This window comes from Neolamprologus multifasciatus, chromosome 14 (genome assembly GCF_963576455.1).
Source record: "Neolamprologus multifasciatus chromosome 14, fNeoMul1.2, whole genome shotgun sequence".
NCBI lineage: Eukaryota > Metazoa > Chordata > Actinopteri > Cichliformes > Cichlidae > Neolamprologus > Neolamprologus multifasciatus.
In genome coordinates, this window is record NC_140452.1 from 11,022,015 (window position 1) to 11,037,245 (window position 15,231).

Sequence of the window (15,231 nt, forward strand, 5' to 3'; positions counted from 1 at the left end):
CATAATGTTTTTATGTTAATGTTTTTGTGCTTTATGTCATCTAATCTCTAAGAATGGATGAAATTATGGTAGTTGGCATAAAGTGATCCATGAGCTAAAAAAGTGTGGAATGGGGCATCTTTATGGTTAGTGAAACTATATCATGTGATCAACAAGTGTTGAAGAGAAAATGTGAACAGAAAACTAATTTCTGCTTGTACACTCAAACCAGTACTTTACAAGACGCCTTTGCAATTTAATCTTTCAAATAGTTATTGCAAAATGATACCATGCATTTATGTCACAGTTTAACTTTATGTTTTGCATTTATTGTATTTGTTTATGTCATACCAGTTGGGCTGATACTTTGAAATCTTGAAGTCTTTCGGCTTTTTATTACACTATCTTTAAACATGAGCATAAAACTGATGCATCACAATAAACAAACATTGGCAAATAACTGCCATTAGTAATTGTCAGCTTATTTGTCTGTTGTTATGCTGATTGCACTCGACAACGGCAGTTTCAGCCTTTTCAGCCAATACATCCCCGATGCTGTCCCTCTGTGCTTTTGCTTCCCAAGCTGCTTTACTGTTGGTTAGTGTGCAGTTAGTATCAGAAGTAGAAGATGAAAGAAAAAAAGGATTAAGCAATGAAAAGTAGAAGTCCCAGTCAGAGGTAAAGTGAAGTTCATTCTTATAACCAGAGGTCTCCACTTAGCTTTCCTGAAAGTTATTTGCCAGTCCTGTATTTAAACATTTCACCTGAGAATTTCCAGGTTCATGGATAGTTCACATGGATTTTGTGTTTTCTTAGTTCATCAAGAAATACCTGCAAGTTGAGAAAAACATATGTCTTTGTTCCTTAATGTTCGATAATATTTTACCCACAGGTTGTGATTCCTCTTGAGTTTAAGTGCTTGGGTCATGTGGATATGTCACAATTGGAAACCACAGGTTTTGATTGGCATTGCCTTGGTTTTGTAGGCTTTCAGAAATCAATTTGTGGGCAGCGACTGTTCTGCTGATGGTTCCCGTCTTTTGTTGGAGTTGGTCACTGAGCCAGCAGCAATGCTGCTTGTCAGTGCCTGATTAATTGGCTTGAATCCATTCAGCAGTCATTGAGTCAGATAAAAAGAGACAATAAAGTCCTTTCATTTCTCCCGAACTGAATCTGTAGTGAACACAGTCGAAGGCGCTGAAACAAGTCTAGCGAAACATGTGCATTCCCTTTGATGGAAGCATGTTTAATAATGAGTCCTGAGCAATAGTCATTAAATTGGACTGTGATGCATCCTTATGTGTGTGTTTGTAGTTTCCAGGAGGTAGGGCTCAAATAAATCTTCTTTTATCTCCAATTTGTCCATTCAGTAATCAAATGGAACACTGTGATGAGTTGAATTATGAATCCAGCTCCCTACTTGATGGAGGATTGAGGGGGTCCTCTCAATGCCATTCCCAAACCAAAGACCTCTGATACTGACTTGTTACAGCCATCTCCTTACTGGTAATTGGGTATTTATCAGATTGCCTGCAAGAGGAAGATGCAGTGTTTATCTGACACAATTATCAACAATAATGGGGGAATCTAGCCTGCTAGTCTTCAAGGAAACTGGTAGTATGGTATGGATTCAGATGGCCAGGAGTAGTGAATGCAACAACTGGGACTTTATCTGACAATTAGGCAGGAAAATGATTCTCATATGGAAACAAATGTGCAAATACAACACATAATCCTTAGAGTCTGCTGTGACACTGAAGGAGTAATGAAAGTAAAGTAATGAAAACACATTTTGGTGCAACCCCAACGTTGAGATCTAACAGAGAGACTTTTCAGTGACTTATCTCATTCAAAAGCCATGAAATAAAATAGGTGCAAGACTAAATCGATGCAGCTGTGAAGAAAAGAATGACATAAAAGCTTCCATGATAAGTGGCAAATACATGGTCCATTCAGTGCGTTATTAATAGACATGCAAGTCTGGAAGAATTAAGTAATATGAAACCAGAAAGTTTTCATAGCAGTGCCAAATTCACTGTCATTGCAACATACATATGTTGAATTCCACTGGTTGTTGTGGAATGGTAATATAAATCATCATTATAAATGATCCGATGCTTGTAGAGACTCAGTCACTGCTGTGGTGCCTTGAAATATTTGATAAAGCATGTCCATCATGTTTTTGTTGAAGCATATCCAATTCAAGGAGTATGTCATGCCTGGAAAAAAGGCTGTAAAGAGAAAATCATACTGCCTCACAGCGCAGGGAGGGAAGTCTGAAAGACCAAGAAACGAAGCAGTCAAGGCTGCCTGGCCTGCTGGATGTAATCAAACAAGGGTGACCAGGTTGTTCCACAGATGGCTGATCTGGAGAATCCTCTGATTTATTTCCATGCCACAGACGGTCCTTGTCACTATGTGCAGGTGATTTCAGTATGGCAGCATTGTCTCTCTCTCAGACACACACACACACCACTAAACTCTGACATTTTGTCTCCCGCGTCTGAAATCAATTTGACACCGACTTCTGTTGTGTTGTGAACAAAATCATATGCTAGGTCAGAGTTTTGCAACAAAGAAAGTTGATTTGTAGCCTTCTTGGCATTGTTAGCAAGACTGAACTCTCTTCTGACAAAGAATTATGGATTTGAATGACACTGAATTACAATGTGAAGGAACTCATTAAAAGATTGTGAGTCATTTGGATGTGAGAGCTGCGTTGTGTATTATGATTCTCGAAAGTAAGAAGTAGGAAATTTTATGCATTACACAACCTTTTTTTTTCTTTCCGGTTGGTATTTACATGTGTGAGAGAATTCCCAGCTATATAACCGATGTTTAACTGTTTGTTTTTAATCTGTTTTTTCAGTTTGACCTTAAGTGATGCCAGGACAGTGAGCATCATTATGCGTGGCACATGGTCAGGGGCCACGCCCCTCTTCATTATGGTCCTGCTCAGGCTGGCTTGGGGTCAAGAGGTTCCTTTAATCCCAGGTAAGACATGACATGTTTCTCAGCACGTGCTTGTCTGCTCATCAGTGATCAAGACTTCATGGTCTGCCTCCATCGTTATGGTTTGTCTGTGTCTGTCTGTCAGTCAACGGCTGTCTGACTTATTGTATGCTTGACACCGCTCTTGTAGTTTTAGTGACTTATTGTTGACATGGGACTTAAATTCTGAGTCATTTGGAGCTAAGATAACTTTTTTTTGCCAACTTTTTTTTTGGCACAAAGTAATTTTCTTGGTGACATTTTTTACAACAAGTAAAAGCGTTTGCAGCTCTAAACCTCAAGTTAATTGCACAACTCTTCCTGATTCACTGAAAGGTATTTGTACCTGTGGCATATTGAGAAAAGTCCCTGATTTTCCAAACAACAAAATAAAGAAGTACACTACATTGTAACGGCCCTCCGTGGCTTGAACACACTAATATTCAGAAAATTTTGATTTTGCACTGCTATGAACTTACTTTTGCTTGTCAGTATGAAAATAATTTACACCTTACCCACCTCTTCCCTCTTCTTGGGTTTGTAAAACAATACAATACAGAATGGAAGGGTTACAAAGACAGGCCCACCAGATGGACAAAAATACACAGAAACCTTAGATGGACAGTAAAACAGATATAGAGATTCTAAAGTTATGCCAGTAAGATGGTCTTGTTTTAAACAATTTTTCTTGCACTTGTTTGGGAATTTGATGTACATGTAAAGTACATCAAATAAAGTAGAGTCATAGGAATCATAGGAATTAACGAAAAACCAACTGTGGTGGGGGCTGCATATCCAGCCACCATTCAGTTATGTTCATTAAATGTGTCCAACGTATACTGTAAATGTTACTAAAACTTTATCCTTCCGCTGATCATTATTATCAACTTCTTTAGGAGTCCTCTACATGTTTGATGATGTTATTTTGAAGATCCCTGACCCCATATATGTATATATACTGAATACATGCACTATATGGACAAAAGTACTAGACCAGCAACATGTTACATTTGCAGGATCTTCTTGCATGGAAATTGATGCCATGAAGCTGCATGGTTAGATGGATAGATGCTTGGATTTATATAAGTGTGGCAATGAGACTGAAAGCACATGAATTCAAGTATTAGGAGTTGTTTTTGTAGTGTATGCGAGGTGAACTTTTTCCAAGTCTTAGTTATGACTGAGTAAAGTGAATTACTCTGTAGTTTCTGATAAAAAAGTTCAAGTTCACAAGGTCACCAAAGGATTTCACATCCTATGAAAATTGCAAGTTATTAAAAATTGATTTTTATTTTATTTTCTTTCATTTTTTACAGTGGGAAATAGATTGAAATAATCCACAGGATTGCTAGATGAATACTTCACTGGCTTCTGTCATCAATATCTGAAAGTTCGTCTGTTGACTTTTACAGATTTCTTTTCTTATCTGTCTATGAGATAAATAATCTAAATTGTTCCATGTCTTGTATACTTTAAGATATGGTTGTTTTTACATGACTGATTTTCTAACCTGTGACATTTTATTGAAATGTCCCTGTTTGAGATAAGTGAACCACCCACACTATGTGTTTTTGTCACCGCAATTGACAGTCATTTCAGTTCCACCATGCTGATTTCTCTTTTTTTCCACCGAGCTCTCGTCCAGCAAGACGACAGGCCCTTGCAGTCCTGCTTAGCAGAGCATTTCACATTCACTGCTTGCTGTTACCTTCTCATTCTGGCTACTCTGCTTCTTTCTATTGCCTTTCACCTCTCATTCATTTTCTTTAACCATGCTCACTCCACCACCTTCTTCTCTTTGTATTTTCTTTCGCCAGCACTATCTAGGAAGCAATTTACTTGTCAAGCAGAGGGCAGTATGCAGCTCCCTGGTCTCTGATGTGATGGTGTCCGTGAGTGTGTGTGTATGAGGGATCGCTACCTTGGCAGAAATGCTTTCAATCACACTCTTGGAGCACGATCTATGACTGGCAGCAGTAGGAGCTATATTAAGATTGAATCGAAACATTTTTGCTTAACAATCTGATGGCATCAGAGTGCTATACCAAGGGCTTTTACTTATCTCTATTGCTTATCACTGAAGAGATGCAAGGTGATACCCAGAAGAATTCTAAGTGGCGGGTGAAGTATCTGTAAGTCGAAATTGTGTCAGGAACAAAGATATGAAAAAAGACATTCTTTCTTATGTAAGGCACCTGTTGTTTAGCTTCAGTGGCAATTCACCTTAACCTAAGATCTAAGTCACGGGTTGTACCTTCTGTACATGTGTCAGCAAAGGAAGGCAGCCATCAGTAGTGTCTAGATTTAGGAAAGCTGAATTCCATCAGGACCGTGTTTCTCAATGAGAGAGAAATTTCAAAGCGCTGCTTTATTTTTTTTTATCTTTACATACTTCATGACTGACAGTGCTATTATTTTCCTTGCTTTAATGTAAATATCAGCTGTTCCCGAAAGCAGTGACTCCCTGTTTCCTTTATTTAGGGCACTTTCATCATTTGGGTTTTCCGAGCTTCTTTGTTAACCATGTCTGATTCATGAGTAATGCACCATTATTATGTGTACTGTCTAACTTTGGCGGAAAAAAATAGGACGCCATAAAAAATTTTGTTTGCTCTAAAAGATTCTACAGCTAGTAATTTGCACTCAGTGACATTATTCGGGGCCAGTGCAGGAAAACGTACTCTTTGTAACACTGTGGATGGGGATATCATGGTGGTGGGTGTCAGTGTATCTCACGTTCCCAGATCTCGACTGTTTCAGACTGCATAGCTTGAACAGCTTGTTAGCATGATCTTCAGTCCTCCATCTGTGTTCTGAGAGGCTGCATTCAGTTGGAGGACTGAGTGTAGGGCACTGATGTTTTGAAAGTGTTCAAAGACTGATAAAGTTAATGCATAAAGTTATTTTTTTTAATGAAAAAAGTTAAATTTGGCTGGCATACAACAGAAAGTCGATTTGTGTAAACATGCTGTAATCTTTACTGCACTGTAGCTGCCATCCACACATGTTTCAGCGAGCACAAATTCACACAATGTTGTTGCTGAACATGATCTGGAGGGTTTTTTTGCAAACGTTAGAAATAATGAGCTTGTCTGTGTTTGGTGAAAGGGTGTAAATGTGTGATATAACCATACAAGCAAATATATTTGTATCAAATATGGCTTCAGACATTGATGTAGGTTTTTTCTTTTATTATTTAATATTACGTACAGAATACAATTTTAACGGTACAGCTTTGACATCCCCATGTTAAAGGCCAAATCCATTTCCAGGGTATCTTATATATCAACTGAATAAAGTTACAGTTTTGGTTGATCAGGCAACCATATGGCGTAAAGTTTTTGTTCAGGCCAGGGTTTGAATCTAGTGCAGTCCATTTACTGCAGATACAGATACAGGCTTTTCTCTGTTTCATCGGCAGTTTGACTTTAAATTTCTTCTTCATATTGATTTTTTAACATTGTACTGTAGCAAACATTCAATATATAGTATGTGTGGCTCTGCATGTCCCATAAAGGAGAATTTTCTTTTCTTCATACAGCGGTTTTTGGTGAATCTACTCTTTGATGTGATTCTCTAGACAAATGAAATCCATAACAAACGATATTACATCTGTTACACTCAAAGTGCAACAGATACTGATTCAATTTACTCATCCATTGTGTGACTAGAAACAAACTTTCCTGCAGAAACATTCAGGTTTCCAATGCTTTTCTATTAAAAAATTGAAACACTAAGCAATGTTCACAGTTAAACCGCGCCACCACAGTGTGAGTGGTTTCTGTCAGGTGAGAGAGCCAGACCCCGTGGTGTACTGTGGGTCCCACTCTTTCCCTTTACATTCAATATTCAGCTTGCACACCACCCCGAGGGTGATTAAATATGTGGTTAATACAGCACCATGAGAGTACTGAATTACACAGGAGCCATGCTGACCTTTTTAAATTACAGAACCAATTGTGCGAGACGGCAGAGGAAGTTTATAACAGGTACTGCCAAGATGAAGCCTGGAGGAGAATGGATCTGCTGCCACTGTCCTGCTGACGCTCTCCTTATTAGTGTTCTGTGCTATAAGCACCCTATTTGACACTCATTCTTTCCTTCCTTTCTCTCTCTCTGGATCTCATTTGACTGCAGTTTTTGGTCGCTTTGTTTCTGTATCTTGTTTACTGTTAGAGCATCCGCGTAGATGAGCTGAAACAGCTGTACTGCATACACAAACTAATTTGACATTTCATTTCACCGTTGATGAGACATGTATCACTCTTGACGCACAGAGTAGCCTCACTCCATAAATCTTGATCACTGGCCTTTTTCTCCGATGCATCCTAGTCAGCATATTGGCTTTGCAGATATTTGAAGGTCGTTTCTGATGTCTGATTTAATTTGAGGCTAACGGCAAAAAAAAAATGAAGCCGCCAGTTTCAGCATCAGTCACGTGACTTCTTGGAGTCACAGCCATTTTTCAGGGATGACTGTGCTCATCTTCAATCCCCATCAAAAGAATTCTAAACCTGACTGGCAGCGATACAACAATCTCTGCTTGGCAAAGGGCAGGAAAAGCTTTTTAGCAATGAAAAAGTCAGAATAAAATACCCAGACATTAAAAACCAGGTCTGTTTCTCTCCTAGCCAACTTTCAAGAGTAATTCCTGATTGCTTTTCACAGCACTTTGCAAAATGCCCAGTAATTGTATTTAGATGAAAAATCCTCGTTTCACCACCACTGTTTCATTTTTTTTTTCTCAAGAGAGAGTATGGCGTTATTAGAGGAAGAGGAAGAATTGAATGCTTGGCATTTAATATAATGAAATTCTTGTGATAGAATGTTTTTTAGAACAATACAGTTTAGTGACACTATTCATTCCATTAAGACATATTAAAAAGCTTTGTCAAAGACACCAGTGCTCTTTTTTCCCTCTGAACTCTGTCCATACTGATTTCAGCGAACCGATCCCAGTGTTGTCATCTGAAATTGTGGTGCTGTGGTCTGTGCGTTATTTTCCTTTACACTTTCCCTCCCATTGTTTTTTGTCTTTAGTGCATTCACATTCATGTGTTTTTAATCTGTTGCAACATTAAGAATGATACATGGGCGATCGTGGCTCAAGAGTTGGGAGTTCGCCTTATAATCCGTAGGTTGCCGGTTCGAGCCCCGGCTCCGACAGTCTCGGTCGTTGTGTCCTTGGGCAAGACACTTCACCCGTTGCCCACTGGTGGTGGTCAGAGGGCCCGGTGGCGCCAGTGTCTGACAGCCTCACCTCTGTCAGTGCGCCCCAGGGTGGCTGTGGCTACAATGTAGCTGCCATCACATGTGTGAATGGGTGGATGACTGGTTGTGTAAAGCGCTTTGGGGTCCTTAGGGACTAGAAAAGCGCTATACAAATACAGGCCATTTACCAATAATTGTGTTCAGAAAAACAAAGTCTTTGCTTTTATGCTTCTTGGGGAGTAAAAATTGAACCAAACGTATCTGATGTTATTATTGATTGTCTTATTGAGCGGATTTAAAATCATATATTGTTGTTGGAGGGTTTTTTTTTCTGTTTTTCATGTAAATATGCCTTTTTTTTTGCACTTCTGTGTAAGAGCCTCCAGTGTTCCATTAGGAAATGGCGGCAATCTGTCTGCCATCTTTGTTTTTGCAAAACAGCATCTTTGGTCACAGATAACCATATTGTTGGGAGCATCTGACACATTTCCTCTGTCCTGGGGCACAGAGCCCTGTGCTTATCATCTCCCTGCCTCTCACTTCATTCGGCCACCATTTAATTACAGAGCAGAGCAGAAGCCAGTGTTTCCTCATCACACTCCCTCCACCCTCAGGCCATCATTTAATGATGAAAAATCTGCTGTGGGAGATTTGGGCATTTGTTTTATTATCGTTCTTTTCTCTTTTTGCCATCGAGCTGTGTGTCTGTGAATGAAAGGAGGGTGCTTTTTGTACACAACCAGCATATTTTTGGCAATATATTTTGCTCGCAGGCTTGAAATTTGATATTCTGAGCTTAGAAGTAGTGCTCTCCGTATTTCACACCTTCTGCTATAGCTTCTCACGTATGAAGTGTGACTTTATCTTGAACCTCCGCTCCCTACCATTAAGAATGGGTCTGTAACAAAGTTAGTCCAAGGGGAAGGTAAGATTTAGCTCAGGTCACACTTCCTCTAAGGCAACAAAAGATAAAATACCACAGAGGCACAGAGGTGAACTATGATGAGACTACAAAAAACTTTAATATCACATGCTTTGCCAAGTGTGTGCAAGCCATTTCCGGCACTATAAGCAAGATAAACAGAAATGGCTGAAGCTGTAATGTCATCATAAAATATGCTGACTAATTATAACCATTACCACCCACGCATACATCAGCAACCCCACAGGCATTTTAACTAAATGTTGGGAAACCTTGTTTAAGGCATTTGTTAATCTAATTTTGAACATCCTTCAAGCAGCACTATGTGTTTCACTTGAATATTCATACAGTATGACTCAGCTTGTGGCTTAATGATTTCATTCAGAAACATTCCAGTGGACACATTTGAGAGAGAAAAAATCATATTCCTGTCTATTCTTTATTAGGCTCCTATAGGAGTTTTAAATAAAATATAATTGGCACTATAGTACCAGATGGTACAATAACAGTGTAGCTGCACATATTTTTCACATGCAGCTCCTTCATACATTATTTCTCCCCAGTTGCGAATGTGTGTACACTTGTATGCATGCGTGATATGATGTGCTGTGCATACAGCAGACATTATTGATTTCCACAGAGACATGACACTGGCACCTTTGTATCTTTTCACCTCATACCTCAGGTTTGGCCCTCTCTCACACACCTGCACACACACACAAATGCATACATACATACATGCACAACCCCACTGCTATCCCCCCCCCCCCCCCCCCGCGCTCCTGATTCTCCGAGCTGAAACATCCCTCTCATGGGGTTTGTGCTGTGGGGCTACGGGAGAGTGTCATCTCACAAATGAATTTCTCCTCACACCCCGCTCTCCATTAAGGAACCTGTTTGTGCTCCTACAGCAGCACACAGAGGTCCCCTGCAGCTGTTTGTGCTCTCAGACACAAGTACTTGTTCTTTATATACCTGTGTTGTTTGTGCTCCGGCTACCTGCATCTCATGCACTCAGCAGTGAGACTCTTTCTTGCCATATTGCATTTCTCATGTGCTTTTGTTCATGTGTGCTTCTCATTGTTTTGCTGGTTTTTCCCATCGAGGTTGTTGAATTTGTTAAGTCAGTGTGAAGACATTATTGCATTCTTGCAAAGGGTGGTCTTTAAATTTAATGTCATGATGAAGAAAGCAGACAAACTACAAAATTGCAATGATATCACATGCTTCCTTGTTTCCTATGTAGTCACAGCTATCGCTTTATGATTTTGGTTTAGATTACATTGAATGTCCAGCCTATTGAAAACTCCTCTTGGCTTTTTTGCTTTATTCTTTTGGATCTAGCACAGTTGCATGCAATAATGACAGGATATTAACGTTTTCAAGGTCAGTAAAATATAACACTGCCACAACAGGAAAACATTGTCATTTCTCACTCACACAGGAGTCATGTCGTTCTAGTTTCACTTTTGATGAGGAGCTTAAAAGGCATCCGTCTCTACAAACTGTTGATTTGGATTCTGAACTCAGTTGTGGAGATATATTGAAGGACTGGCAGACAAATTGAGCAACACTCATGATTGGAAATCCATGTGCCTGCCTATGTGCTTTTTGGGACAATAAGCATCTTATTTGTTCTTGCAGAAATCACATGCAGGGATTTCAGGGATTTCCAGGCATATGGAAAAGGCAATTTTCACTCATCAGTGTATGTTTATGTTCCACATGCACTCCTTGTATATGTTCATCTGTGCATCTGTCAGGGGGTGGGTGACTTGGAAAAGTATGAAAATGTTTTGGTTTTGCGGGAAAGAACAGTTGGATGCAAATCCTCTCTTAAAGTCGCTGCTCTGTCTTAATTGATGTTCCATTGAATTTGAGCTTTAAAGCCTCTGCAGTACCACTGGGTATTCTGTGCATGTAGCCTGAATGGCCTTTGTAAAGTACTGAATTGTGAGCTCAATTTCCTATGCACGCTCATCGTTTCCCTTTCCCATTTGAGACAAGATATTGGAGATGATCCCCCTATTCTGGCAAGTGGCCATTTTAAATGGAAGCTATTTCAGCTCTTTCATTTGTCAATCAGGCTGAAGAGTGAGTCTCTGACGGTGGCTCAATGTGAGGCTGTAATTGTCAGCGTCCCCTTCTGCCCAATGCGCAGCCCGGTGCTTTGCATGTGAAAAGATCCTGAAAGAAGACGTGAGTGCTGAATTAATACTCAAACTGCCTTTTGTCTCCATCACTTTAGCTTCTGCCACCATGAGGCACAATGGCACAGACATGCAGACAATCGATGAGGAAAAAGCGAGCAGGATGAAGGCTTCCTGTCTCCATTTTTAAGGCTCTTTCTGAGTGAAAATTGCAATATTTAGGGATTTGGATCCACCTGTAGAAGCTGCCCTCACTGCCTATATATAGTGGAGTAGCACAATGATTTTGCTGATTTTAATAGACTTTTATTTAAAAAGTTTTTTTTTTTTAAAAGATCACAACTTGTTGGAAATGTTGGAGCTGAAAAACGGTGTACACCAAAAATCATTTAAAAAAAACAACTCCTTTGATCTGTGGACAGTGTTATATATTTTTCTTTAAAATAAGGATTTCAGTGTTATACAGTAATTTTTAATAGTATTCTACCACAAATATAATGTGTTTAGTGTATTTGCTCATATCGAGTCTAACATTGAAGACTTAACTGGATGTTATATATCATGGCTAAGAGTGGAAAACAACCGCAGTGGCTTGCTTGGAAGCACTTCCAATCGCAGACAGCACATATTGCATGTAACAGTAGACTTTGTAATTGAATTTTCCATAATGATGCTAAAAGCCAATTTAATTAGAAGGTGTATATATTTTTCCAAAAAAATAAGCATATTTTATATATTGGATTCATTTATAGTAAAAATTCAGTTATTAGTGTGACAAAAAGTTCCTCTATCACATTTTTAGGTTGTCAAGTCATTGTGAATGTAAGCTCACTAATCAGAAAATGTGTGCCTGCATGCCTACATTCTAGTAAACAGTGCTGAGATGGTCTCGGTCCACCTTTCCATTCAGTGGGACGATAACCAAGCTATGATGATGGCCTGATAACAGTCTGTAAGACTGCCTTAGTATCTATTGTGGTTTTAGGGAAGAATATTTCTGTTTTTCCCTTATCTCCTCTTAATGTTGTCCCACCTGTACTCTCATAATCCCTACAGGTCCTCTTGCTTCCAACATACTGCTGTCTGTTGCAATTCCAAGTAATGATTTGGGTAAAAACTGTTAGGGGACATTGGGAGATAGGATTCTTTACTGTACAAAGGGAATGTTCCACTTTTTCTATAATAGTAAATAGGCAGAAGATTTAAAAAGGCACATTCCAAGTCCCAGTTGGAGTTATAGCAGATCTACCAAAACTTTTGCTCCATTTCTCTTGCTGTTAACCTTCTCTATGACTACAATTTCTTCTGGATCTCATGATGTGTGTATATAGAACAGGTGGCCTTAGGGGGAGCAAAGCCTTTGTTTGACAGACTAAAAGGGATTTCCCTGGACAAAGTCCCCATGCTGATGATCATATCTAGGTAATAAGCCTGATATACAGCCCTATTTTCCTGATGTTTACAGCAGCCCCATGCAGCTTTAATTAACGAAAGAGGTGTCCCTGTTGCTCTAGAGCAGCCTCACCTGATCAGTTATTTCCATTTAGAAACACACACTTGACAATAAAAAAGTCAAATGGAAAATGGCTTTGAAACAGCAGAATTTCCTAATGAACACTTAAATCAGGCAGGAAAACATCAGATTAGCATGCTGTCCGCACTAAATGCCACCCAGGAAACGGTGTGCACAAAGACTGCGGGAAATTAATTTGGAACAAAAAGCCAGTGGAAGGTTTTTTTCCCCTTATCTCTCCATGTGAACTTCACAAGGAGCAGGTTGACATTGGTTTTATTACCCCGGAGCACTGATGACGAGCTGGATGAGCGAAAGTGCTGACAAGAGGGAACGAGCGGGTGATCAGTCACTGGCTGGGTGCCCATCACAGGCACTCAAGGATGCTGAGAGGACGTTGGCCTTTGTCATGTGATTGCCTGAATGAGAAGACCTATGGCAGGGCCAAGTGTGTGGGGGGTTAAACGTACACAGCTAGGCCGCAGCATCGAAGAAAAGGGAATCTTTCCGCATGCAGTGAGACACAAGAGTCCAGATATGCTCACAGTAAATATTCTCACACACCTGCACATACTTTAAGTACACATTTGTTTGTAGAGACAGCTTCGTGGTGATAATGATGGTACTGACGGTGATAGAACCGCCAACTACATTCACTTGACTGATGTCAAGTGTCAGCTTTTCTACCTTGTTCTTTTTCTTTCCCTGCTTCCCTCTCCTTGAATCCATATGATGCACTCCCCCCACTCTCTACATCTCTCCCTGTCATATTAATGTCAAGTTTCTTCGCGTAAAAGTAAGGGGAAACCGAGCTTCCTCTACCATCTTGCTTTTCTTTGCGCAGTTTTATTGCCTGTGTCTGTCACACCTTCAGGCTTTGCTGCACAAAAGTGCAGCTGTGTACTCGACATTCACTTTTATCGGCTGCAAGGAGTTGATTGCAGGAGGCATAGCTTGAAGGTTACAGTGCCCCACGAGTAGCAGCAATTCAAAACGATGTATTGATATATCCTTCACGATCATTTTAGCGCTATAACATTAGTATTAGTCACAGGTTTTTTATGCCTGAAGGCTTTAATGGCAAGTTAATGATCATTGTTTGAGGATTTCTGACCTGTGTAAAACAGGTACCAGCTTGTTCTTTTGTTTGTTCAAGATTCACTCACATTATTAGCCTCATAAGCCAACAGCCTTCATCAAGAGATGACTTCTGAGATGTGTTCTTGATATAACACTCTCATCCTTGTATGTACACTGAAAGAGATAATACTGTGTGTAATTGTTTCTCCGGTTTATACGGACTGTGAAAGAATCGATTCGGATTTAAGCGGTTGGTGATAAAATCCGCAGCTTTGCACCGCTCTGTGCAAAAATATATTCTGAAGGTAAACAGAAGCTCTAATTAATGCCACAATTATATTACCTTTTAAAGTTAGTTCTCACAGTATGGAAGCTTCTCTCTATGTGTCTCTGGATAGAGTTTACTCGCTGTGAGACCAAGAGGGAAGTCAGTAGCTATAAAAGTCAGTAGCTTAAATAAAAACACGTTTCGGCTAATGTTATTTATGTTTACGTATGTTCTTTCTGTAATTTTTAAAGATATACTTTTGAGTTTACTGACTGAGCTGAGGTGATGAAAATGCACCAATGTACTGTAGCAAATTACACAGTTATGTATTTTATTGGCAGCCTTTCAGATGCGTTATAATATAATTAACATCTGATATTTAAACGTTTGATTGTGTTATGCCACAGTTAAATGGGTTTATATGACGTCAGATCAGCCATTTCTGAAATAAGAGCACCGGGGACGTATTCATGTCATGTTCATGTTTTTGATCAATATGCTGTTGGGACTTCAATGTGCTTTTGCATTCCACTGCATTGGCTTTGTTCAAAGACAAAAAGATTAAGTTGCTTTAGAAGATGTTCCTTTAAATTGGTAAGAGGACTGATTTTCTGTAGCACCTTTCTACTCCTTTTTTGTGTATAAGTGCTTTCTATCTAACATTCCCTCCTGGATAAACTCGGGGTTCAGAATCTTGCCCAAGAATACTTTCGCATGCAGACTGTAGCAGCCTGGGATCAAACCACCAACCTTCCAATTAGTATATGACCTGCTCTACCTCCTGAGCCACAGTTACCCCAAAGATGAAGGAAGAAATAAATTTATGTCCAACAGTGTTGACTGAGCTGCATAATACATCACATCTACACATTATGTGTGGCACTATGCATGCAATGGATTACACTCTTATGGACAAAGAGTGCTTTTGCATATTTCAACCCAACAGGGGAAAAAGCGGGGGGTGGGGGTGTAGCCCTGGTTTTTCCTTTTTTCATAAATTACATAAATTAATGTGTAAATAGGTAGTTATTAGTGTTTAAAGAGGCCTGTTGTGAAACTGTGTGAAGTGCTGTGACAGATTTGTGAGGACATGAAACTTGACAATGGCACAATACAG

General features: G+C 39.6%; 1 protein-coding gene across 3 annotated transcripts in view; it reads left to right on the forward strand.

Moving 5' to 3' along the window:
• Positions 1-15,231, forward strand: part of robo1 (roundabout, axon guidance receptor, homolog 1 (Drosophila)) — a 229,592-nt gene that overhangs the window by 22,053 nt on the left and 192,308 nt on the right. For all 3 annotated transcript variants that reach the window (XM_085184211.1, XM_085184212.1, XM_085184214.1), the window contains exon 2: positions 2,849-2,973. In XM_085184211.1, coding sequence (XP_085040337.1) covers positions 2,886-2,973 — 88 coding nt within the window. In that variant the 5' untranslated portion in view covers positions 2,849-2,885. The remainder of the gene's footprint in view (positions 1-2,848; positions 2,974-15,231) is intronic.